Below are 27,288 nucleotides of genomic sequence, written 5' to 3'. Positions count from 1 at the left end.
AGACACGGTATGACCTCTCATGCTCCCAAAGTGCTGTCTAATACACACAAAGTTTGCAGACTATCAAGGATCAAAACCTCTACCAATCTACAACTAATTACAAAACTCTAAGCATATATAAGTAAATATTTCTAAGCATAAATGACAATCAACAATACAAATCTAACAATATTATATTTATTAATCATGTAAAATTCCCGCAGCATGTCCACATGATGTTTAAAAAAATGTAGCCAGTCCAAAGTTCAAATGTTGAACATCATAATGATGTCCAAGTCGGGTCGTGGTTGGACACCCAAATTGTGGACCTAGTTTGGAAGTCATATAGATGTCCACAATTGGTCATGGACCAACAGACCCAATATAGACAAGTTCTGCACGTCTATCCAATGTCGAATGTTTAGTGGGTTACAGCAGATTTCCATCAAACCAAAGGTTTGCCTCATTCTGTGTCTCAGCTCACACTTAAAATACAAACTAAATTATTAAATGTGACAGGAAATAAAGGTGCAAGTCTCAATGATCTAAGTAGGCTAGCACTAAAATGTTCTTATGTGCTATAAAAGGTGGAGATAAACCCACAAACTGATATGAAAGCAGCTGGTGTGTGAGCACAAAAGTGAAGACTTTTTGTTTTATACTTTATACTCTTTGCCAGACATAAAACTTGAATTGTTCAAAAACAACGACAGGAAAAAAAATCAGTTTATTAAAATGTAGGTTTTATTATTATAGGTAGTCCATTGATTCCATTGATTACACAATGAACAGGGCAAGAAACAGTAACATAATTAAACAGGTTATAGGTTATAGCCTCCAGTTATAATGTTGCAGAAAGAGTTTGATGTGCTACTTGAGGTCAGGGGAAAATGCAGTGAGGGGTTTGCAAGAAAAGACATACTAATCATAATCTGTGTAAGCGTAAATGTGCAAGTGAGAAGTTCAGAGAGTTCTCATGTGAGTTGCTTATGCATCTTTAAATGAATTTTCTTCACCGCATGTGAAAGATTGATGTAACCACCATGAAATCATTCATTGGTTCGTGAAGTTCCATTTTAAAGCCTTGGTTTTAGCTTTCTGGTTGCCAACACATACATTTTCCTTGGCCATAAGTGACCATGTTTGGATGAGAGGGTGGCGTAATACAGCTAAGGCTAGCAAGCTTGGTTAGCAAGGTGCATCCATAGACTGTATGGGTGCATAACACATACACAGATACTTGCAAAGTAGTGCATAGTACAACAAAATGCTAGAATATCGCTCACTTAAATTGCAGCGTGGATTTCTTTGACAGCTGTTAGTAATCAACTTCTCAATAAGCCATGTTATTTGTCAGATAGTTGCATTAAAAATATTCCAAAAGGCACCAACACCACATATACTTTGAGAGGTACTTTTCTGTGGCTAGCAGAGGTGAAGCTTAGCATACAGCTACAGGATACAGCAGCAAGTGTCTGCACACACCTGCCAATCGAAGTGGCTGTGCCACTAATAAGCCTTTAAGCCTTAATACAATTTAAAACAGGTAAATTATATATTTTTTAAAAATAACCCCTATGCAATTACTTTTTTAAAGAGAAGGGTTTTTTAAATCCCACAATTCAGACATGGTCATTTCTGTTGTAAATTTGGTCATTTTACCATGGGACTCCCTGGAGATTAACTCAGTTTTGGAGCTAGTCTGTGGTGGCCACTTATTATCCAGTATTTAGTATAGGCTGTGGGCACACTTGTCTGAACCCTGTACAATTTATAAAAATAGACTGTGGTCAACAGAACCATCTACACTGAGTTTCATTCCAAACATTTTCTTGTATAGTGATTGTGACTTTTGGATTTACTTGACAACAAACCAAACAAAACACTCAATGTCAAATTGCTACTAAACCTAAGAGCTTACATACACAGTGTAACAAGTAATCATATGCAGAAATTATAAAATATCAAGGTTTTCCACACAAGCCAACAGAAATCTCAGAAAGTTAAGAGAGCACTCAGAGTCGCTGGTCATTCATTTTGGGAAATAAATGGTTCCTGTGCTCTATGAAATGACAGCAGGGACTCACGTGTTACTATGTCTTCTCTGGTGTCAGCTTGTTGGTGGAGAAAAGAATGATGAGGATAAAGTGTAGATTCGAGCCAGTCCTCCCTGCTTGCTTGTCAGCTTCATTTTGCTTTGCTCCTCCAATACAGTCACAGCTCTTAAACCTAAAATTATATCCATAATGACATGCAGCTCCATTGAACAGGTTGTAACCAAATCCCGGGGAGTTTTTTGTGCCTTTCCGAGTTTCAAGACAGATGGTGAAGCTTTGTAGAGAGATTTGATGTCCTCTTTTTTCTGACAAGCCATGCTGTTTCTCACCAGTTTGTTTATCACTGTTGTAGTCCTTTGTGTCGCACTGCAAAAGTACACAGTCTTGATTTGTGTGACATTGTCTCTTTTTCATGCTTTGCACTCTGTGTTGCTGCTCTGTGCCTGGTTTCCATATCCAATCACAGAAACATGGCAACACAACACAGACGATCATTTTGTGGCCCCAATTATGCACAGAGGGATCTTTGCTGATGTACAAAGCTTCTGCAAAGGCTAAAACGTCATCCAGTTTCATGTCTTTGTGTTTTTAATATCGGTAATCGTGTGGAATGAACAGAAACACTTCAATGAGTTATATTGGTCAAAGCGTTATAAAGAGTATTTCAATACAGCAATATAAGCTTAAGTAAACATCTCGTGATTCACACATGTGTAAGAGTACTGTATAAAAAACCAACTGTAGAGCAAATATTTTCACATTTTGTATTTCCATTACAAACTAGAATGAGATGCAATCTCCATATGCGATATAAACCATGTCACAGTTTACCAATTTAGACAAGTGCAATAAAATAACCTCCTTAATGCAAGATGTGATCATTGTAGTAAGTTAGAGGAATGTGATCATAGATAAACAGCACTGTATTCTGACAGAAAAACTGTGATGTATCAGATAGAAGTGTATATATAGACAAAGACTAGAAGCAGGAGGTTAAGGACAATGCCAATGACTCCTAGCACAGCCAGGAATCTTTCTTCTGGTGTGCTCAGGTATGGACACGTCAGGTCCATGTAAAACTTTTTCAAGAAATCTGTTAATTAATAAAAGTGGTATTTCACTGGACGCTTGGATTATTTGTGTGTTAGTATCGATGTTCTGTTCAAGTAGATTTATGGGTGTTGGGAGCAGATAGGCTAAAGGATCCCGCTGTTGATAATGATAATAATTAGTTTAACAATCTTGGTCCCAAGTAATAGTTTTAGGAGCATATACCTTTCTTATCAACTCATTTGTTCTGGTTGAATCAAAAGTGTCTTGTTTTTGTGACCTTTTAGATAAATGGCAGTGTTTTGGGTTTTTTTTAAGTTTGCACAAAAGTGTGGAAGGAACATGGCTTTCAAATTTGAACACCATTAAATCGAAGACAATCATGACCTCCTCTCCTGCTGTCTGAGACATCCCATAAATGTTAGCCCACAGTCATGGAGCAATATAAATACAAGTATATCACTGTTGCCATAATGGACACACTGTGGGGAAAGAAATGACACAGTTAATATGAACAGTACAGGAACGTCCAGGCAATTCCACATGAAGCTCCTCCTCTGTGACTGCAGGCAGTCTTTAGCTAGCAGAGCAGAGCAGTCTTAAGGAGTAAACAGTGTAGATGCAGGTGTAGATAAAAATAGTTACAATCCAGCTGATCAAACTGCCAACAATCCTCATAAGTCAGCGCTTACGTCAAATAATCAAACCCTCTTAGTATAGAAATACTTAAAGAGAGGGATGGCAGTGTTGGTAAAAGTATTGTGCCAGCATCTCCATGCTCAAGTCCAGCAGAAAGCCTTAGGTGACGGAGGTGTAGATGTAGACAAATATGACCACTAAAAGATTGAGAATGGTCCCAATGATGCCCAGCACTGCTAAGATTCGCTCTTCACGGTCATTCGTGGAGTCATCCTCTCTTGCGTGAGCGCTGCAGACATAGCGGCTGCCCGGGACCATTGTTACCATCACAGAACCCCACCCCCACAGGGCGTGACGCCTAGCAACAGACACAGTGAAGAAGAATTAAGAGACAGCAACAAAGCTGAAAGGAGAAGAGGAAGAAACAGGTTCATTACTTCTAACACAGAATTGCTGAAAACTGTTCCTCTCTTTCCCCATCACAACACAAACACATTCATTTTTCCTGCATTCTTTTGATATTTACTATTTCTTGCATTTGCTAAACACTTGGTGAAATTTGACAAATAAGACACAACAGTTGGGTCAAGCATCTCACCTCAATGTCAAAATTAAACTTTGACTATATCTAACATTACAGATACACAAAGAAACCCTACAGAAAGAGAAATAATAAGCGTGCACAGCAATAAATACAATAAAATATTAATATTTACAAAAAATGCAGTGATTTGGTAAAATAAAAAACACTACGTGTGATGTATGTAGTGGACAGTTACAAGCAACCTGCTGTTTGTTAAGCTCTAGCTGATCTGGCTTGATCTAGCTAACTTGTGTATCCTTGTGTATCTTGTGTGTGCTGTATCCAACCCTTACATGACCCCACTTCATTGTCTTTGCATGTTTATATCCTTACCCTACTCCTCCCTCCTCCACCTAATTCATCTCTCATTCTCATCACTTCAGTGTTCAAAGTACCAGAGAAAAACTAATTAAATTAAAGCTGCAAGCAGCGTTAAGAGGGCCCTCGCACACCGCGCGTTCAGCCACGCCCAACACCTACACCCAGCACATCCGATCTGATGTCACATTGATGGAAATCATGTGTAGAACCACAAGCTAAAATTTCATCTTGTTCAATGATGATTATAGTCGTCCCATTAGGTGGCGTTCTAACCATGACTGACAAATGGCATATCGAACATTTACGAGCTCGACTCTCGACTCATGGCTGCCACGTTTGGGAGAGATTGGACATTGTGCTTTTGAGTGACAGCAGATTGCTACTTTCTGGCTAGTGAGTGAACCTCCATGTGGCACCATGACCACCCCGTTTCGCCAAACATTAAAAGCTTTACAATTCATTATCACAAAGGTCTATAGACTCCATGCACCAGAGATCACGTCATTTTGATGAAATCATGAGGAGGAGTTTGTCAAAGTATGAGGCCTGAAAAGAGGGGAAAATGTTGCCAAAATTACACATTAATTTTAAAATGGCTGACTTCCTGTTGGATTTAGGATATTGCTTGAAAATACTTTTTTGTACATCTTGATATCTTCCATAAGCTTACCAGGTTTCAACCTCATGGATGAAACACAGCAGGGGCTGATGTTTTGAAATTTTGTAGGGGGCGCTGTGGAGCCATTTCACAATATTCCATGAAAATATAACAACAAAGCCTTTATCACACTGGAGGTGTGGGCCAAACTCCAAGAGTTTTTGCACTTTCCAAGCCCCTCAAAAGCCACTTCATCTTTCATGGTGAACCGCCTTGCCACCAGGGTGCGCCGTTCAGTTTAAACTCACAATTTTCTTACTGAAGCATCATGAGGGACTAATGTTAATATTTACCACTTTTGAGGTGGACCTGATGAACCTGTGAAAATCAGTTTATCAAAGTGAAAGACATGACATTTCCTGTTCCCACTAGGTGGCGCTCTGCATATTCCTAACAATGGGCATATCAATCTATTCAGGGCAGGTCTGACATCATGCCTGTAAAGTCTGATACTGATCAGACTGGTTTTCTTTGAGTTATACTAATTTGTTTCTTCATGGCAAGACGTCAAAGTTCGCCATGCTTTCGGGGTCACACCCTTTCGTGAAAACTCACACTTTTCAATGTAACCCAAGACCAACTCCTTAAGGCTTTCCTGGAGAAATTTGAGTCTGCAGACGTCACCCATCACTATACTGTACCCCAAAGTGTAAAACATGACATTTCCTGTTCCCACTAGGTGGCGCTGTCATTGATATCAAATGTGGCAGTTGAAATTTTTTCAGGGGTGGATCCTTATTATATGTTGGCTCTTTGGTCCAGATCAGACAATGTATAACAGAATGAGAGGCAATAAGATTTTCATGGTGAATGATCAAAATTCGCCGTGCCGCCACGGTCACACCGTATCCTGAAAACTCAAAAGCTCTAAAATTTAATATGGCCCAGGTGTGTAGTTGACACTGACCAAATATGAAGCTTATACGATCAAATCCCAAGGAGGAGTTCGCAAAAGTACGAGGCCTGGAAATGGAAAAATTAGAGCCAAAATGGCACCTTCAATCCAAAATGGCGGACTTCCTGTTGGGTTTGCATCAGTGGTCCCACTGACTTTTTTGTTCGCCTCAGCATGATACACGTGTGAGCCAAATTTCATACATGTAGCTCAAACTATGTGTTCGTAGGGCTGTGTTCTTACTGTAATACCTGTTCTGATTTTCCTAAATCGTGCCTACATACCATACCACAATAATTTAAAAGACTAAAACAAAAGCTGAAACTAATTAAAACTAAACTAAACATTTTCAAACAAAGAAAACTAAACTGAAGTGAGAAAATCTAATTTGGAAACTAAGTGAAACTAAACTTAATTAAAACACAAAAAGTCGAAATAAAATGAAAATAAAAAGCTAATTAGAAAGTACAAAACTATAATAATTCTGTCAATATATAATAGTAACATTAATACAAACCACAGTACCCCATACTACTGGCTGACTCATGCATTATTGACATTACACAATTTGTAGAAATGAGTGAGCACAGCTCCACTCGGTGCCTGCAGACTGCCCGTGCAGTACCAGGCTCAGACCTCTCTGTGAGGAGCTCTTCTTCAACTCCAAGAGAGAAAACGCATATTTAGCACAACAGCTCAACACCAGCGACAGAGATGGAAAGAATGATTCCAGCGCTGTCTCCAAAACAGCAACAGGCAGCTGTCACTCAGAGAAAAATCAGCAAGTATGTTGCTTTGACATACAGTAGACCCCATGTCCTGTAGTGAACAATATAAATAAGTGTGGACAGTACAGTCATCATGTGTGCGAAATTTGCTATTTGTTCATTGGCTATGTGCTGATAAATTTTTGGTAATGCAAAAATACTATTCTCTGTACGAGACATGGCACTCGTGGTATCCAAAACTAAAACACCTTCAGAAATTTAGAAATCCTGATAACTGTAAAGGCTTCACAAATGTTTTATTGCCACTGAATCGATGTACCCCAATCTCGTCATTTCTTAAATATTCCTAAAGCAATTTCATATAAGCATCTTTTCTTCTAGCTGGTTCCAATATTTCAATTAAATCTTTTGTCAAAATTCTTCAAAATCCACAGTCTGTAAAATTCATTACATTATGTCTTCTTCCATGCTTTTGTTCCTCCGTATGCTCTGTTGCTAAGCACTAGAGCTGTGAGGGATCAGTGGTGTCCTTTAAAAATGAATAAGGTCAGATGCTGATGAGGGAATTATCAGCCGTCCTTGGAGACAGTTTGGGAGCACACAGAAAAAGGGAGGTTAGGATTACGACGACACAAGCGTGTGTGTGTGTGTGTGTGTGTGTGTGTGTGTGTGTGTGTGTGTGTGTGTGTGTGTGTGTGTGTGTGTGTGTGTGTGTGAATATATTCTAAAATGAGTAAGACTGTTGGGCTGTCCAGTACACTGAACCATCCATGACTAAGTCCACTTTCATCCAGTTTTTTTCTATAATCCACGCCCTTACAGTGGAAGGAAGTAGTATTGACAAAAACTGGCCATAGAAACAATATTTTTTTATAATGTGTTGTTATGAAAGAGTACATATTCCCTCTGAACTCTTTAACATCAGTAAGTCCAGACATGTACATACATAGTAAACACTAGTAGCTATTCATCCTCAAAGAGTTTCTCTGCCCCGGTTCTCTACTCTCTACACTTGTTGTTCAATCTTTTCATTTTGGTGGTCTGCTGGCTAAACATTTCAACATCTAACAGCTGTTCCGGTTGCCCAAGGGTGCGATTGTTTTTGTGTCCATGTCCTGTATAGAACTAGAGAAACAGCACACTCTTTTGATGCAGTTGAGTCATTCAGCAGTGTAACATGATTATTTCCAACCCACTTAAAGGGGATTCATGGCACACCTCAAAAGTTGAAGCCATAAAGCATAGAAATAGAGGAGAAAAAGTGAGAAAGTAGAATACATTTGAACTACAGCACATTGCAACTATTCACCACTTCTGATGTTAGGTGTTGATTGTGAGTTTAAGTCATGGATGCTGGAGATGAAAAAATGTTGGCCACCTGTTAAAGGCTCTTCCATTTGATCCTCTTACAGAAATTAAAGTAAGAGAAGACTGATGCTTTTCCTTCACAAATAGCTACTAGAAACTTTTCAATTAATACAATATTTTTCATAAATGTTTTTCTTTGAACAATAAGACCCAAACCAGATTGCTGTGCATCTCAGCCACATGCAGTAGATATCTGAGCAACAGGCTCTAAGTCCATTAAAGTTATGAAGCCACATACCAAGCTACCTGTTACCTATCATTATAGCATAGTGTTAGAATGCAACAACAATGCATTCCCCCCCCTCACACACAGATGAAGTCCCATCACCTCTTGAAGACTTCATAGTACCATATTATCCTAAGAGGGCACTTTGCTCTCAGACTGCAGGCAACTCCCAGTTAGTATTCAGGCAGCAGAAACCCTCTCTCCTCTTCAAATGAAGCTTAAAACTTTCCCTGAGATGTGTCTTAGTTATGCTGTGGTGGACCCAGGCCCTGGGAGACTTCCCATGATGCACTGAACATGTCTTCTCCATTCCCATCTTTCCACTGTATGTGTTCATGCACCATTACTACATGTCATTAAAATTTGTCTTCTCTCTCCCACACTTTCTGTTTTGGCCTGTCTCTCTATGCTCTCCTTTTTTCTTTTTCTGTTGGGGTTTTCTCTCTTACAGTGCAGGCTTTTTACTTTACAATATAAAGTGCCATGAGATAACTATTGCTTTGATTTGGGGATATGAGCATAAACACAATTGAACTGAAATGAATTTTCAAGCATTGTGTCTGGTTCTTTGAAGATTTAATTTCTTATTTTATCAGAAGTATAATTATGATAATTATGTCTTTGATTATGCTATTGTAAAAGCAATGGTATTATGTGGTACTTTGGTTGTTGGATCTGTGATGCTTTGATTAAATGCTGTTCTCGCTTTGCTTGTTTAATAGCAACAATGTAAGGACCTGCAATCACTACAACTGAGAAGTGACAATACTACTAAAACCCATGTTACATATCTCAAATTACTACTACCTACAGTATTTAAGTTCAATTGCACTGCAAAAGGTGCAATGAAATTAAACATTGATCTGGATGGTTGTTTTGCTTGCTATAAATGTACATATACATCATGAATATGCATGCATTTGTGTATCTGTGGCTAATGAAGAGGAACAGTGAATTGGTGGGTGGGTGTCGATTCTCTAACACTCATGATTTGAGGGTATTGTACTGCAGAACGTAGTGTGTTACTACAAAAATGACAAGAAAAAGGCAATTCACAATGGAAGAGACACCATAACACAAATGTTGGTCTTTCTTACAGAGAAATTGCAAAGAAAGTCAAGGTGTCAGTGAGTACAGTTTCCTTCACTATCAAAAGGCAAACGCTGACAAGAAGAGGTCCGACCCAAAAGCAGACCCAAAGGCACAACTGAATCAGAGGATACGTTTCTGAAAGTTAACAGCAGCTAGGTGGCTCACAGGACAACAGCTTCAAGCATAATAGTGGTCGTAGTAAGAAAGTCTCAGTGTTAAGTGAGAAGACCTCGAGCTGCAGGTTTGACGGTACGAGTTGCAGCAAGAAAGCCATTGCTTAGACGTGAGAATAAGAGAAGGAGACTTGCCTAGGCCATAAAACATTGACACTGGATTACTGAACACTGGAAGAAGGTATTATGGGCTGATGAATCAAAATTTGAAATCTTCAGTTCATCACTCAGAATCTTTGTGTGTCGTTGAGAAGGCGGAAGGAGGGTTCCACAGTTTGTGCCATCAACTGTCAAACATGGAGGAGGACGTTTGTTGACGGTCTGGGGCTGTTTTGCTGGATCCAGGGTCGGTGACTTGTACATAGTGAGAGGCGCCCTGAACCAAGCATTCTGCAGCACCATGCAATACTCTCTGGTATGCACCTAGTTGGCCAGGGGTTCATCCTACAGCAAGATAATGACCCCAAACATAAGTCCAAGGTATGCCAGAACTACCTCAGGAAAAAAGAACAAGATGGTAAGCTTGAAAACATGGAGTCGCCAGCACAGCCTCCAGACTTAAACCCCATCAAGCTGGTTTGGGATGAACTGGACAGAAGATTGAAAGCAAAGCAATCTACAATGCCGCACATTTATGGGAGCTTCAGCAACAGATATGGGAAGAACTTTCTGAAGAATATTTGAGTTCTATTATAGAAAGAATGACACGGGTGTGTTCAGCTGCCAAAGGTGGAACTTTGAAGAGTCAAAAGTTTAGATTACATTTTGATCTATAAATTGATTCCATAATTTCTTTTTAAACTCTGCTTTCTTATTTGTACTATGCTTTCATTTCAGAGTGCAATGAGATAAACTGCATAATTTTCAATTAAAAACTGGGAACATTGGGGTGTTCTAAAACTTTTGACTGATATATATACACAGTGTATACACTAGTATACTGTACATGTAATATGCTGTATCGTTCACACAGGCTGGGTAGTTTCAAATCTATTTCAGGATTTTATATTCTCCCTCTTGCTTCCTTCATTTCTCCTTTTAAGAACCCACATTAGAACTAACTGAAGCAGCTCAAGCATTTACTCGATTTGAATTAATATTTAAATACATGCTGTATATTATAGTCATTTAAACCTCTATAACTCACTGCTATTTCAAGAACAAAACAAAAGAGAAGGAGCTGCAATAAAATATCCTATTTAGTTCTTAGCCTTTTGAATATTATAATATATTTGTACCATAAAGCACTGAAATATCCTAATGTGTTTTTGCACTGGACTATCGTACTCTACTATTTTATCCTTTTACCACGGCTAGAGCAGTTAATTTGCCTATTCTAATGAAATGGCCTTGTTAAAAAAAGTATTCCTGCAGTATAGGCAAGCATAAATCAGTATAATACTGGAATCCTCCTGAAAAACGAAAAATAAAAGCGTGTATGTCCCTAATTATGACTGTTCAGCTTTTTTGAGGCGTAATTGAGAAGTAATATTTTAGAAAAGCATGTGATTAAAGTCTTTTAAAAACAATCACAATTTGAATCTGATCTGTAAATTATTGCTAATATTTCACAAATAGCGATTATCCCGAACTTGTTTTGAACCTAACAATCAGGGCAGTGTAAAGTGCAGTAACACTGGGGAATTCACCATCGGCTCCCCCGCTGACTGAGCAATGCAAAGCAGTCTGCCCCGTAAAACTCATGCATAAAATTCATCATAATTGGTGCAGATAGCTCCTCTGCTTATATCGCTGTCAGATTAATTTATATAGGAAGTTATATAAATTCCCTACAGATGGTCCATCTACAGCGCAGTGTGCATATGGGAGTCGGAATCTGAGGTCACATAGCAATTTGCTACCAAAGCAATCTCATGGAAACATCCTGAGATGAAACTGAGGCTTGTGGGATGAATGCTTTACATTAGAATGATATCGTATCAGTAGAAGTAACTAATTTCATTTTGCATCAATATCAGCAGCAGGTTTTATTTTCTTGTATGGTGCGCTTCCTTTGAAGCTGTGTAATGATCTCAACAAGCTAAAAAATAACTCAAGTAGGTTTTGTATTATTATCAATATACAATATACATTAAATATTTATGCCAGTAGAATTATTGATTGAAGATCAGCCTGAGAACAGTAAACAAGACTCGCTGCTGCAGAGTTATGTCCATGTAGCCATACACTTATTGCTGTAGTAATGCATAATAGATAACAGATTTGTGGAGGCACTGATAAAAGTATCTATTGCCTCTAGTCATATACAAAAAAATGCTGCTTCTGCTGGCAGTGGTTCTCTATATTTTTGAATAGTGTGTGCTCCAAATAGCCTGCTATGCATCAGTACTAATGAACTAAGCAATATTGGTAAAACTCTACCTTGGAAATATTTCTTGAATGTTTAAAATGACAGACACATTGTAGAGATGCAGACATAATTAGAGACAGTCCTGCCAGAAGGCTCCACCTCTGTGCTTCATCTGTTAGCATCCAAACCATCAATACCAGTCAGGTAATCCTAACGTTCTAATAAGAGCAACAGCATTACAAATAAATATGTCACAATTGAAACCAGTAAGTAAGCGATTAGAGGACCTGATACTAAAAAGGATTGTAGGGGTACAAAAGAAGAGCTAAAGGAAATGGAGATAAATGTATGTGATAGGATTGTTTTGGAATTTTATAAATAAAAATAATTGATTGTTAGTTTGGCATTAGTTAGTAGTCTGCATACTGACACTGTTCAGCAGTATGTCACAAGATAGTACTATCCATGGATGATCTGGATCATGGTGGTATTGTTTAACATTGAACAAAGACCCTTCAGTGACTTATTATGTGACTAATAATTTGAAAATAGGAAAATAGGAAACAATAATATTAACTTTTTTTTAATCCAGATGACCTCAAAATGAAGACTCAGGCATAAAAAAATATCTGCGTGCTTCCTGCTGAGCCACAATACTCCTGTAGTCGGCTTCCATTTATTACTAGTTATTCACTCGGAGGTACTGGAAGGCTAAAACCAGCAGTACAACTTTTTTTTATCTTCTTCCCCTTGTCTTTTATACTTCCAAATAAATGTGATTTATTACACATCTCATACTGATGATAATAAAAATAATTGTCTCATAATAATACAATCAAAAATGTAAATATATATGTATATATATATACATATATATATATGTATATATATATACATATATATATATATGTATATATATATATATATATGTATATATTAATCTCTGTCTCTCTTCCACAGCATGTCTTTTATCCTATCTTCCTTCTCTCACCTCAGCAGCAGGCGGCTGGCTGCCCCTCCCTGACCCTGGTTCTGCCGGCCGGAGGTTTCTTCCTGTTAAAAGGGAGTTTTTCCTTCCCACTGTCACCAAAGAGCTTGCTCATATGGGTTCATATGATTGTTGGGTTTTTCTCTGTATGTATTATTGTAGAGCCCTGCAATATAAAGCGCCGTGAGGTGACTGTTGTTGTGATTTGGTGCTGTATAAATAACATTGGATAAATAAAAACTGGATGGATATATATGAATAAATAAAGCTTATTTATGCCAACAGAAACTATGGTAACTAAAACCTAGTCTCTCTGTGTGTAACTCATCAACGCTGACTTCTCATTAACAGAAAATCTGACCTCTTGATTCCTAATCTAGCTATTTGTACACAGTGAGGTCACTGTTAAGCAAATAAAATAATAATAATGTCAACTACAATAGCAGATTTAAGTTATCCTGTGGTGAACTGTGCTGTATGTATTGGCTGTATAGCCAGTAGTGGTCACAGGAAGGAAGGAATTGCAAGTATTGATTGGTGTCATTGACTGGTAGAATTATTGACTTCACAGAAAGTCTCAGTCATTAATCTTACAGTTTTTGTACTTGCCACACTGAACAGAGACTCTGTTTAGTCTTAGATCACTGTCACGCACATGCACAAAGGAAACATGTATGGGCACCGTGTGCTGTGGAGAATGTAGCATATATAGTAATGTAGTCAAATAGAGTAATTTTACCATTGTCCTCTCTCTCTCTCTCTCTCTCTCTCTTTCACACACACACACACACACACACACACACACACACACACAGAGCTAATTTGCATTACATCATGGTGATGGTGTGGGAGCCAGATCTTTATGACACAGCCTCATTATGGGCTTGGCTGGCCAGCACTGCTGGAATATAAGGCCAGCGGCCATCAAGCAACTGTCACTTCTCCTCAGCAACAGTCCTTCCTTCTCCACGCTGGTGCATGTGTGTTGTTAATGATGTGTGTATGTGTGCTTGTGTGGAAAGAAGAAGCAAAGAGGGTGCCTACTTCACGACAGAGTGACTGTGTATATGTGTTTGTGACAGAAAGGGAAGAGATGGAGTGCATCTGTGTGAGTGAGAAAGTGTCGGAGAAACACGGGGATAACAAGAACTCGCTGAGTTAACTGCTCAACAACTCAACTCAGCTTGTTGGTTCTGGTCGAACAACATTGCATTTTATACTTGATTTAAAAAAATTTTTAATAAAATGTAAAATAATCAAAGCATAATGCTAATGCTATAAATATTTAGCTTCTTCTCAGAAACAACAAAGTGATCTTTGCAGCATGTCAAATATTAGTGGACATTTTAATATCATCTCTAATACCAACATGGAACATTTAGTTGGTCCCAAGCAAATCACACCATACATACAACTTATTTTACTCAGTGCAGGTTAGTCCTCAGGTCCAAACTTGCTCTGATGTTTATTGATTTTTTTTTCTTCTTTTGGCATGTACCTATATAGAAAGTGCTTTCTCACTTTATGTTAGGCACGTTAACATTTTTGTACTGTGCTCAGGGGAATTGTTTCTATGTTTTGCCTGAATTGTTGTTAATTGTTGGGAGAGCTAGAAGATATTTCCTAGACTGAAAGTCTTTAATTCTCCATTAATACAAAATAATATTGTGTGGTTAAAAATGATGATGAGTCACTTTTTATTCAAATCCCAGGCTGGATGTCATGTGACCCTCTGGGCACTGCTATCATGTGACCTACATTAAACTGTGTGAATCAGTGGATGGATGCATAATGTCACCCCCTCGGCTTGCATATCATATGGACTGTGTCAGATCACATGACCTGCATTAAATTAAATGAATTTAATTTAATAACCCTGATCTCTGACCTTTCACCTTTCACCTTGACCAAGCTCCTGTGGGGAATATGATCTTTAAAAAGGTGATACACAGAGACACACAGCCACACATGTCCAAAGATGCTGTGAAAGCATATCATATAAGTAGAAATTTGGGGTTCCCAAACTCTGGTCAAGCATGAAACTTGGCATTTTCTGTGAATCTTATTAATTACTGTGAGAATTTTTAGCAATAAGCGTAATCTGAAATGCTTTTGGCATGGCAGTGGTCTAGCAGTGTAAGCACTTAGAGATACAATGTACCAATTTACTTCAACATATATGCCACATGCTTTTCAGATGACTTTTCTGCTCACTTTCTACGTGCCAAACAAACTGCCACCATGTGCACATGACACTTGTAAACACAAGTCCCCTTGGACATGCTTATCCACAGTTTTTCCAAAGAAGAAAGCTGCGTCGTCAGTGTCAGGTGCACAAAAGAAAGTAGGGGACCACTACTTTTTTTCACCATTTCTTAATGGACTTTTTTCCAGTTTAATTTTTTCATGGTAGCATACAGCTGACAACATGCAGCATGCCAGCAAAGAATTGCAGCCTATTAGACAATTCTAAAAATGCCCCTTTTTTAAGTTATTGGAAAAAAATGTGATGCCATCTTTTGTTTTTTCTCACGTACTGAACATATACCAAAACGATGGCTCCACCGTTCATGCCAAGCAGTGATTTTTGTGTACCATTACATGCTTTTGCAGATATTTGTACTCACCATACATTGCACCAGGGGGGCAGTCGAAGACTCCTTTCTTTCTTCTCTTTATCCGAGCATGCTGTCAGTTTTTTCTTCTCCACCGTCCTGCTGGTTTCTCTCGCCTCCTTCTTCTTCTCCTCCTCCCTCCCCTCCCTGTCCCCCCTCTTTCCACTGCTGTTCAGGTCCAGCGCTGTCGCTGGTGCCAAGAATCCAGGCGACACACACACACAAGCAGTTCTGGGTAACTCTTTGAGAATACACTTCGACACAGCTGGGTTCGAAGCTCAGCGCAAACACACACACACACACCACTACACACACACAAGCATATCCACAAACACAGCTGAGCACATCCACAGTCCTTACACACCCCCTGCGCAGCCTCACATAAACACACAGCTGGACTATTTGCAGCTGGATGGAGATTGTGGCATTGTGTTGCTGTTTTTTGATGTTTTGAGGAATCAGAAATTCAGGTTGGAGAAATGGCAGTTACTGAATGTTTAGAGATCAAGAGGCAGTGGGACTTTATTCAGTCCAAGAATTTCCTCGCATATTTCCTCAAGCAGTCTTCTATTGGTCAAATACTCAAATCTAATCCTTGCAGGAAACACACAAGAAAATCATTTATGCTTCAGCAGTGTTGGCTTAACTCATCTGGCAGGACTGGCGCTGTAGAAGCAGGTGAAGCATTTCAATCCAAAATGTAAATCAGTGTTCTTCTTGTAGAAAAGAAGAAAATGTTGTGGTCCTCATGAGATCGCTCAAATATCGGTCCTCTTCCTAAAGGTCCTCCTTTCTCTAGAAAGTCATTGCAGTCAATCCAAAGAAGTTGGACAGCTGCCCAAAAAACCTCCAGGAAGCCAACTCCTGGCTATTTTGCATGTCTTATGTTATTTTGTGCCAACATCTCTGCTTCATATCGCTCAGCTTGACTATTCTGGTGTAAAAACTCCTCAGAGAGAAAGAAATCAGTTGCATCTCTTCTGTTTTCCCCTCTGTGGAGCAAGTAGCATGTTCTTGCCAGAGTGGCCTGTCGGCATCAATATTTAACAGCAATCTCTTGCTGTGCTGCTGTCACAGTTAAAGTTTCCATGTCCCCATCACTGTGCGCTGGATCTCATGTTCTCTGGTCTGCAGTGTTTTCTCTTCAGCTCCGTCTTTCTGTCCTTCTGTGCTTTATTGTATTTCCAATATTGCTCTAACCTTTCTACCCTCCATCATTGCCTTCTTCTATTTAACCCTCATGAAACTTGCTCCATATCCAAACCTCTGCCAGGTTCTCTCCTGGAGGTAAAACACAGCCACGCAGGACTTTCTTGCCCGCAAGGAGCTCAAACAATCTTTCATTAATCCCCTCCTACTGTCCTTTTTTGCAGTTCTCCATCCACTAACCCTGCAGCAAACCTTCACTCAACTGGCTTCAGTCAAATTAAACCTTCCACTTTCTATATTCACCCTCTTCTTGCCTTCCTCTCCCTCTTGCAACCTGATTCACGTGGCCTATATATCATTCACTGCCTGCCTGCCTGCGTGGTTACTTCTGTCCTCATCCTGTCCTTCTTCTGTCTAATGACAGCTCAATTCTGGTCAAGTCCTCTCTGATTTTTTTCCCCCCCGCTTTATATCTTCCTCATTGTTCCTCTATCTCCCTCCACCTCTCCTCTTGCATGCAGAAAACGCGGCATTTGAGCTGCTGTGCTCTGAGTCATACCGCTCTCTCCTCCCTTTTCCTTCCAGAAGCTTGCAAATGTTCTTTTTTTTTTAGTGCCTCGCTTCTCTAACAACCATCAGGATTTGTTCAGCATTTTTTTAGGTCCTAGGCGCTGAAATGATGCCTTTTCATCCTGCTGACACAGACAGAAGGACAGACTGTGGATAGACAGTCAAACAGAAAGACAAAAAGGAGCCAGTCATACTTTTTCCCAACAGAGGCAGGAGTCTGCTTTTAAATGCTTGATCCTGTCTGTGTTTTTGCTGTTGCTAGTAGTCTTACTCATTTGATTACAGAAGGCTTAGTTTCTCCTCTTCCCACTGGTGAAATGCCTTTTTCACTCGCCGCAGTCCCTGTAGCAAGTTTGGTCCATTTTTCCTCTCTTTAACCCTCACAGCTGGCTCTCCAAATATGTTTTTGTGACAGTCTGAAAAGAGGAGAAGAAAGGACAGAAGCACGTTTACTGTAAATACCACTGTCTTTTACACTCTAAGAACACACTGAGATGTTCTCAGAAAAGGGGGCAGAAAAGCTTATGGGTGGGTGAGTGGGTGGAATGGAAAGATGGTTAGCAAGAAAAGGTGTGAAGACAGAGGCACAAGGATGGATGAAGGGTAAGACGGTGAACAGAGGAAGATGAAGATGGGTACATGCATGGATTTAAAGGATGAATGGTTCGGCAGGTTAACTGCTGTCACAGAGGAAAAGGCCTCTCCAAGTCTCTGTTAGTCAAAACTATCAGTATAGTAGTATTTAAATTAGCTTTGTCAATATTTCATTCATTTATAGTTTGATATTTTACCTGCGTTGGAATCCTGCCGTACTCTCCCTGACAATGCACTGCTGCTCTTTTTTAATTTCTACCTCTCTCATCGTTCTCTGTCTGCTGCTGCAGCCTCAGTCTGTGCCATCACTAAAATGCAGTATCCCTTCCCTCCCGCCTCCTCTCCTCTGCCTACTCCCTCTGTCTCTCCCACTCTGTTTCCCTCAATTTCTCTCCCTCCTTTACCCCCACCATGCTCCCATTCTCTCTATATTTGTCCTTCTCTGTCCGTCTGTGCCTCTATTTTTCAGTCTCTCCCTCTATCTCCTCACTTGGTTTACACGTTCACTTCCTCCATCCCCGCCCCTTCCGCCACTCTACCCCCTGTCTCCACTTTCCTCACATGTATTCCATCACCACCTCTCCTCCTCCCTTTCTTTCACTCTCGTCGCCTGCTTTTTTCAGCCTTTCCTCACAGAGAAGCTTCGAGAACACACTGGACTGGGGGGACATGTGAACACCATTCACAATCACGCCGCATGAATAATACATCCATAGTACGTTCATACTTTTTCAAATGCATGCACACATCAAAAACCTGCTCCAAAGATGTTCTCTCGCTCTCTCTCTCTTTCACTCTATCTGACTGAGAAAAAACAAAAGTAGATCCTGCTCAACAAACAATGAGGATTTTGATATGCGCTACCTGTGCCAGCCACACGGGCTAAAACGCAGCTCACTGAACGCGCTGAGAATGAAAGCAGGTCTTCAGCAGCGCAAGACCACAGCTGCAAATCGAAGAAAGATTGAGCAAAATGTAATTAGTAAATTTCTCATACGACTGCAGCCACATACTGTTTTTGCAAAAAATATGTCATTTAAAATGAAAATTCAGCTTTGACAAGCAGTGATCGACTCATTGAGCTTCTAAATGAAACATTAGTACATTTAGGTTTGCGTAACCAGTGGAAAAGAGACAGAAGATCAGAAAGGGAAAGCGTTTGAGTGGGTTTGCTTGCATGTACATGTTGCGTTGTGCTGAACATTTGTGCATATATGTGTAAACTATGAGATGTGCATCACATCGTCCTCTTGCATATATGTATATGTGTGTGTGGCTGAGGTTGGGTGCGTGGGTGGTTGTGTGTAGCTGGTTAGAACTGTCCTTTTGGCCCCTAGCATCACCCAGTGCCACCATCTGTGCTGCCAGCCAGATGGGAAGGGTGTGTGTCTGCACAAATGTGTGTACATGAGTGAGTGTGTCTAAGCAACCATTTACATGATCACTGGATGCGCTGTTTTCTTATCTAGAAATTTTTTTTTGTGTCAATCCACAGAGCAAACTAGCAGTTCTTACGATTTGTTGACTATAAATCTGATGCAACGCCGCCACCCTCCACCCCATAGTAACATTTCATTGTTAAGTGACACTATGCCTGTTGTTTTCAAGTGACCTGAGTCCTCTATGTACTAAGTGACTAAAGCAAATCATGCAGCTATAAAGCAAAGAAAGGAGTCAGGAGAGGTTACTACAAAGCCATGCAGTCTATGACAAAATAACCAGATATCTCACACTATGTACAACTCACTGTATCACTTGAAATATTCAAAGTACAACTGTGTTTTTTGTGTCATTTCATAGACATGATGGAAGGTGGAGATGTAGTGATTACACAAACTTATTTGAGATGAGCAATGGAACAACTGCCAAAACGAAACTACAAGATTAAACCGCTTTAACTGAAGAGTCATTGCTCTTACAGCAGATCTTATCTGCCTTGGTCATCTTCCAGCAACGGATGTTATGTGCATCACAACTGCACTGCATTGTGAGATATTTATACTGTTGTAGCGTCCATGCTAAAACAGGGACTTGTTTCAGCAAGCCCCAGGGTAGACCCAGCTCAGAAATATAATCAGCTGAGAGATTATATTTCTCAGCTGGCTTGGGAATGGAGTCCCCCCTGGAAGAGGTGGATGGAAGTGAGGAAGTCTGGGCTTCTCTGGTCAGACTGCTGCCCCCACGAGCTGAATTCACATATTGATTATAATAAGAAGAAGATGGATGGATAATCCTGGCACAAGTACTCTATGGGACTGTGCAAAACGTCTGAAAGCACCCATCATTTCTTTATTTTTTGTTCCTTTAGACTGTTCCTTTAGTTGAATCTAGACAAAAAGAGTGAGAAAGCCCATTTTGACAGGCAAAATAGTAATTCTAAAAGAGCTGTTAGCCAAAACATTGGTGTATCTCGGTAGGGTGTGAGGTGTTTCCTAAAAAATCTGAGGGAACTGGATGATTGGAGGACAAAAAAAATGAACAGCCAATGAACAGTATCTGATAGTCAGGTCCTTGAAATTTAGGACTGAAAATCTGTGGCAACAGGTCTCAAAGAGTGTTGAATCAAAATGTCACATTTTAGTTCCAAATGAAAGGCAAAGGTTTAAAAAGGAAACTCAAAACCAAAACCTAAACTGACACAAAGAGCTTAAGGTTAGCTAGAAAAATCACTGGAGCGGACAGGAAGCATAACAAACAAAGACAAAGAGAAGGACATGAAAATATTTACACAGAAAGGACAAATTGAAGTTGGGAAATAGGATAAGGAGTAAGACCCTAAACACAAAAAAAACTTCAACTTTAAATGGAAAGTCTTGCTGTGAGGCAACAATGTCACCTGCTGTACCACCTGTACAAAGTTTTGCTCAACAGAAGTCCACAATTTACCCCCTGTCTTACCAAGTAAATCTTAAACCAGTTTCTGTATCGCTTGTCATGTAAGATATTTCTCGTATCACATTTCTTGTTCCATCGCTTAGTCTTGTCCATAACTGCAGGTGTGTAAAAATTAAAAAGTCATAGATGATTGATTGTTCCAAATTACTGCAATCCCTCTTTAATGGACTGTTTAACCACACCTTAAATGTGGTTGATCAACAGAGCGAAACATCTGGTCCCATTCTCGCAAATTCGGCACATTTAAATGGAGATATGTGTGGAGAATAATGCATTAAACATACATACAAACATACATACTATTTGGATGTCTAAGGGTAGAAATGAGCAGGATACAGATGAGCATCAAACCACAGATGAGTAGTTTAGATGCTTATGTCTGAGAGTTGGATTACAATATGGGGCTGAGTTTGACTTTGACTGTGATCAGATTAAATGTAATGATTAAAAAGCAAAAGATAAAGGAAGCAACACACTTGTAGGATTTTTTGTAAGCTATGCTGTTCAAACTCAAGAAGTAGGTATAAATATCCTATTGCACACAATGTGACAGAGTGGTGTCAACAATGCTGCAGTTGACACCAAGATTATTTAAAGTAGGCCCTGTTCACCGGTTCCTATTTGCCCCGCGTAAAAAAATATATGCATTAAGGAGCAGAGCTAACAGGGTGGTTAATCCCACTAAATACTTGAAGAGATGTGGTAACTCAAATCAAACACCAAACCAAACAGACAGAGGCAAGAAAAACATAATGAGAGAAAAATGCTCCTAAGTTGACATCAAGCAACCGTCAGACACACACACAGATATCTGAATCTCTTAGCTCATTCCCAGGTAAAAGCCATCGTTATCCTGATCCTCACTTTTTTTCATTTGAGTTTGATTTTCCAGCTCTGTCCAAAAAAAAAAAAAAGCCAAACTTGCCTTTAGAAAAGTAGAACTCAAAGGAAGTGCAAGAGGAGAAGAGACAGGCAATGAGTGATTACAGTTTTTGCCCGTTGCTTGAACACCATGAACCCATGCCTAGACTAAAGTAACACAAGTTGAAGCTTTTGTTACCATACCTCAAACACATGTACCCCTACCTTAAACAAAAGCGCTGCTTTGCACCCCAGTACCAATTATGCAACACTCCTACTCCTTTATGCAACACACCTACCCCTTTATGCAACACACATGGTCCTGCATGCTACACTCTATTTCATACATAAGACACTTCGCTCACAAAATGAAATCTCAGGGTGCCATTCGGAAAACACATGTATCCAAAATACAAAACACATCGGATAATTGCAACCACTCAAATACACACCTGAAGGCACGTACTTGCAAAACCGAACACCAATTAGCCAACTACAAAAAGCCCTCAGCGTAGCCATTTCAAGAACTTTGCAAGCATGGATGGAGGGAGAGCAAGAGGAAGAGGAAGAGGTAGAGGAGGAGGAGGAAGAGGAGGAGAAGGCCGAAGAGGCCATGAACGGACCCATATTTCTGATGAAATAAGAGCAACTTTGGTGGACCATGTCATCAACCATGGCCTGACTATGAGGGAAGCTGGGCAGAGAGTCCACCCACATCTAAGCCGCTTCACAGTGGCATCTGTAATACGAACATTCCGACTAGAAAACAGGTATGTCTTCACCTCCATACCTTCTGCTCTACTCAGATGGTTTCATAGCACTGTTCTACAGTATATCACATTACCATATCAAGTGTACGGGGTGCTAATGCTCCTTTTGCAGCCAAAGTGGCTGATTCCTTATATTGAAGTACAGTGTTGTACAGTGGATGACACAGTACATACAGTAAAGTACTGTAAGAAAAATAAGCAAACCGATGACAATATGTGGTTGTATTCCTCCAGAATGACCCGAAGACCTTCTGGGGGAGGACGGCAACGCCTGTTCACACAACAGCAGGAACTTGCCGTTGTGGACCTAGTGAGGGCAGACAATGCCATCCGTCTCCACCAGCTACGATGGAAAATACTTGCAGACAGGCGAGTGTTCAGCAACATAAACCATGTGAGCATCACCACCATCAGACGCATCTTGGGTAAACTCAGCATCACCATGAAGCAGCTCTACAGAGTCCCATTCGAGAGGAACAGTGACAGGGTTTCGACATGCAAGAGGATATTTTCCCCGGTGCCCAGCGGGAGAGGACACTGCTTGCGATGTTGATGAGGTCCTGTGGCCAGACCCCAACAGACGGCGGGATCCATGAGCCCACTTATGCACAATTGTCATGGTTTTTTGTGTTTACAGTATAGTGTTTTTTCTATTGCAGTATTACAGTTTTTTACAGTCGCTAACAAGCGCCTACCCATACTTCAGATACTTTTTCTAAACTCTTAACACAGACCCACACCTACAAAACACAATTGGCCAAATGGATAATATCCTTCCCAAAAATACACTTTGTTAAATATATACTAACTCCTCATTTCAAAATTAGAACACATCGTTCTCTGCACACACTAACTGTACAAAAACACTATAAATCTGACTCAGAATGAAATTAGTCTGTCAAAGAATAACACTTGTTTTCACTTCACAAGGTACATGCAGTCAATCAAAGTACACCAGGTTTCAAAATACTGGCTATTATTGACATTACAAAAACTGCATAGACTTTTATGTTTCAGTTTCACAGGTATTTGCATGCGAAACATGCAATCCACCATATTGACACCAGAAATGTCTTGGTTGGTAACTGTATGTCCACATGTACAGTAATGTTCACATTCAAAAGCATTCCAGTAAAAAGCAAACAAGTTTTTGTTTCTTTACTGTTTACCACAGGAGGTACAGTAGAAACACGGTATGATAGGACAGAGAAAGTTTTACAGTATTGCTTACAGTGAACAAAATATCCATGAAACACACAAGAGCATTCTGAACAAAAAAACAACAGCAAAAAGCCAAGATAAAAAGGGGGGGAGGGGGAGGGGGGCTAAAAAAAGGCAAAAGATTTGCATCTAATCTCTGCGATCTTCAGGGTTAGGCCACATGTTTTCATCAACATCACATCTGATGTTATCCAAGTCGATGCACCTGGGATAAAACCGCCTGGTATGTCGGATCCACCGACATATCATTGCAGAAGCAGAGGTTTTTATACTGTATCTAAGGTTTGGAATATTGTTTTTGCTATTGTGGGATGTTGTGTGTTAACATTCGTAGATACTACAAGAACAGTCCATAGTTTTGTTGGGAGGTATAACTTGTCTGTTAAGAAAATGTAAGCATTGTGGAAATGTGTTCACTGACTGCATATTGGGTGAACACGACATGAAATGTGTGAATGGTATGGCCACAACAGACCGATGCTGTGCTAATTGTGTTTAGAGTTTTGCAAATGTGACAACTGTTTGGACAAACGCTTGTTAGCGACTGTAAAAAACTGTATTGTGTTGTGGTTTGTTTTTTTTTTGCTTTATCTGAATTCATGGTACTGCGATGTACACTATTGAGTAGGTCTATTTGCATTTTTGGTTGTTTGGAAATGTGTCTCCTGTAAATGTGCCTTCTGAATACACAATGGAAATCAAGGACTGCAGTGTTTTATGTAAAGAAGACTAGTGTGTTCCCCCTGATCTGTAAGTGTTTGCATATGATGCAAGTATGTGTCATTTTGTCAACAGAGTTACATTTTGACAGAGGAATGTTAGGTTTTGACAGCAGAGTTTAGGTTTTGGGAGTGGAGTTTCATTTTGGCACAGATGTGTATGGTATATTTCCCAGTGTTGTGTCGTGTTTACTTGTGTTTAGAGTTTTGGCACAATGAGCGACGTTTTGCCAAATGTGTTCAAGCAACGGGCAAAAACTGTAAAACAGTAATAAAGAGACAGTCGGAGGGAGCAAGAGATCTAAATTAGGAACAAAAGACACCGGAGGATGTGTGTGTGTGTGTGTGTGTGTGTGTGTGTGTGTGTGTGTGTGTGTCTGCGCTGATGTGGGCATTATGTGCACGCTTGCGTGTTTCTATGCAGTGTATCTTTACAGCCCCCTTGTGAAACCTCAGGCAACTTAATTCAGTGTTTCCAGTTCAGTCCTTTCCTGCTTTGCCTTCCTATTCTCTCAGTTATTTTAATATCTTTTTTAATGTAATGGAACTTAAAAGTGTATAAAAACATATATTATTGCTAAGAAAAGCGTAGGTAATCACATTAAACGGAGAAAACAACCATATTTTGTTGCTTTTGTTGTCTGGGAGGGTTTTCTCTGCAGTGATATTTACACCACGAGCTTTATTCCTGCTGGAGTGATTTACTGTAGATCGATAGGATGCTCTATCCGTTCCTTTTCGGTCTAATCCTGTTGAAGAATATCTATCGTCTTAATAAAACATAGATCCATTAGAGATAATTAATGTCACAGTTAAATCGGCTGCTGGCAAAGATTATCGTCACTCTGTATCATTTATTGCTTTTCCTATCTCTGAGCTTTTTAATCCAGTGTCCTTCTTAATTATCTTCTTTAGACTTTAGCTTTTCCGTCTCATGAACTCATGAGCTAAAGTCATGAGCACACGGCTTGACTGAGCACACTGACGCAACATAGAGCTAATTTCAAGACAGCAGAGGCGTTGCTGTCATCTTAACTCTGAAAAGCACGTTGTGCAAATGCATGCTTGAAAATGTTATACGCATGTGTCCATCTGACCACTGTGTGCATTTTTTTTATTTATTCATTATTTTTACACAGGTGCACATGTGGTTCCCCTCTCCTGTTAATCTGGGTCAGCAGCAGACAAGCGATGATGAACTGCACAAGAGCTGCAGCTCTCCCTCGTGTTGATATTTCAGACTACATGGTGCTCTGTAACAAAACATATCTTGTGCTGAAGTCTGAGCCACAGCTCTGCTTGTAATTAGTGGATGATTTATGTTATGTAATATAATAATAAATGCAAAACTCAGTGCATTACCAGCTCATTTTGGCCTCTGGGTATTACCTCTGAGATCATGGGGACACTCTGGTCTATGCTTTTATGCTTGGAAGTATGAAAAGGGGGTATTGAGCATGACTTGGTTGTCTCTTGGTTGCTGAGCTACTCTGGTGTGAATAGTTACGACTCTCCTACATCTAAGAGACTCCTTCCTGAGGCCATTGCCTAAAGTGTGTTCTGTCACCTTGCTTGGGTAAATAAGACAAAAATCCTGTGTCTGAAACAATGTCTCCCCTGAGACTTCAGTCAACACATTATAGGACATTGCAAGCAGATGGGGCCAGCTAGCCTAAAGGCAGAGGGATAGAAAGAGAGAGAGACTTATAAGGATTTTAATTGTAAGCCTGCTAATGGTACAACCACTTTCATCTTCTGCTTTGGAATTTAGACCTTAAGACCTGCATACAGTACAATGTCACTCCCATTAACATCACCATATAGCCACTTCTAGTAGCTTCACTGTAAAAGATACATAAGATAATCTCTCACAACAGGGGCACCTCTGCCTTGCTTTACAGAGACGGACCTTTATTTTCGGAAAGTGCCACTGTCACGGTCCAGAGGACAGGATGCACACAGTCTTTGGAGGACAGATGTGAGTGATGATGTGAGAAACTAGCACAGACTGAAGACAAGGTGAAGTAGCTATATGGATAAATTAATTAATGTGTCATCGCTCTGCTCCGAGGGCCTCTGATGGTTTCTTGGAATTCATGGCTCGAGTTTGCCTCTGCCATGCATGACTGGGTGAGTTTATTAGGCGATGGATTGAAATAGATTGAAAAGTGCTCTACTGAGAAAAAAAATGAAAGTAAAAACAAATTTTAACAGTTGTGTGATAGTGCAAGCTAATGAAATAGATAACAAGGGAACATGGACTGTATTATTCACAGCTCCGTATAAAATTATACATGACTGCCTCCCTGTGGTCTGGAAGCAAAAGCAAGCTTTATTTAAATATGATCTTTTTTTCCTGGTGTTCTGTTTATAAATACTTATTAACAAAAGGGAGCTAATTCCATTTTTATAATAAAAATCATCCGTTGTATTGTTCTCAGGTAAACATTACACAACTCTGGTAAAAAAAAAAATCTATAAATATTCAAAAGTAATTCATATTTAGTTTATTATTATTAATAAATGATTAGTTTATTATTATTTCTTGTTTGCTATTTTTGTATTATTTTTAATGGTAACACCTTAAATCTACAAGTGATTTCACCCACTGACCACTTTATTAGGTACACCTGCTGAACTGCTGATTAACGCAAATCTCAAATCAGCCAATCACATGGGAGAAACTCATTGCATTTAGGTATGTGGACGTGGTAAAGATGATCTGCTGAAGCTCACACCGAGCAACAGCATGGGGAAGAACGGTGATTTAAGTGGCTGTGGTCGTGGGTGCCAGAGGGGCTGGTCTATTTCAGAAACTGCTGATGT

The 27,288-nt window shown here is 39.7% G+C and overlaps 1 protein-coding gene and 1 long non-coding RNA gene across 2 annotated transcripts; both read right to left on the bottom strand.

The window, feature by feature from the left end:
• Positions 1-701: 701 nt before the first annotated feature.
• LOC146559625 (uncharacterized) lies at positions 702-16,598 on the bottom strand. The gene is made up of 3 exons (XM_085244340.1): positions 16,586-16,598; positions 15,696-15,960; positions 702-4,083 (listed from the first exon to the last, which is right to left on the bottom strand). The coding sequence occupies exons 1-3, from the start codon at positions 16,596-16,598 to the stop codon at positions 3,885-3,887; spliced, it is 477 nt and encodes a 158-aa protein (XP_085100466.1). The 3' UTR covers positions 702-3,884.
• A 240-nt stretch (positions 16,599-16,838) lies between these two features.
• On the bottom strand, positions 16,839-18,536 carry LOC146559624 (uncharacterized). The gene is made up of 2 exons (XR_014888374.1): positions 18,194-18,536; positions 16,839-17,818 (listed from the first exon to the last, which is right to left on the bottom strand). It is a non-coding gene; the product is annotated as an uncharacterized LOC146559624 (long non-coding RNA).
• Positions 18,537-27,288: the final 8,752 nt, after the last annotated feature.

The sequence above is a fragment of the Mchenga conophoros genome, linkage group LG14, assembly GCF_057382185.1.
Source record: "Mchenga conophoros isolate Kocher_MC1m ecotype Shallow Benthic linkage group LG14, M_conophoros_male_GT1.1, whole genome shotgun sequence".
NCBI lineage: Eukaryota > Metazoa > Chordata > Actinopteri > Cichliformes > Cichlidae > Mchenga > Mchenga conophoros.
Note: the sequence above shows the minus strand (reverse complement) of the source record. Positions and strands in the feature narration are given on the sequence as shown.

Excerpts from the sequence above, each read along its gene's own strand:
- LOC146559625 (XM_085244340.1), bottom strand. Across the intron at positions 4,084-15,695 it reads CCCCCCTGGTGCAATGTATG|GCGTCACGCCCTGTGGGGGT; the intron begins GTGAGTACAAAT and ends GTCTGTTGCTAG.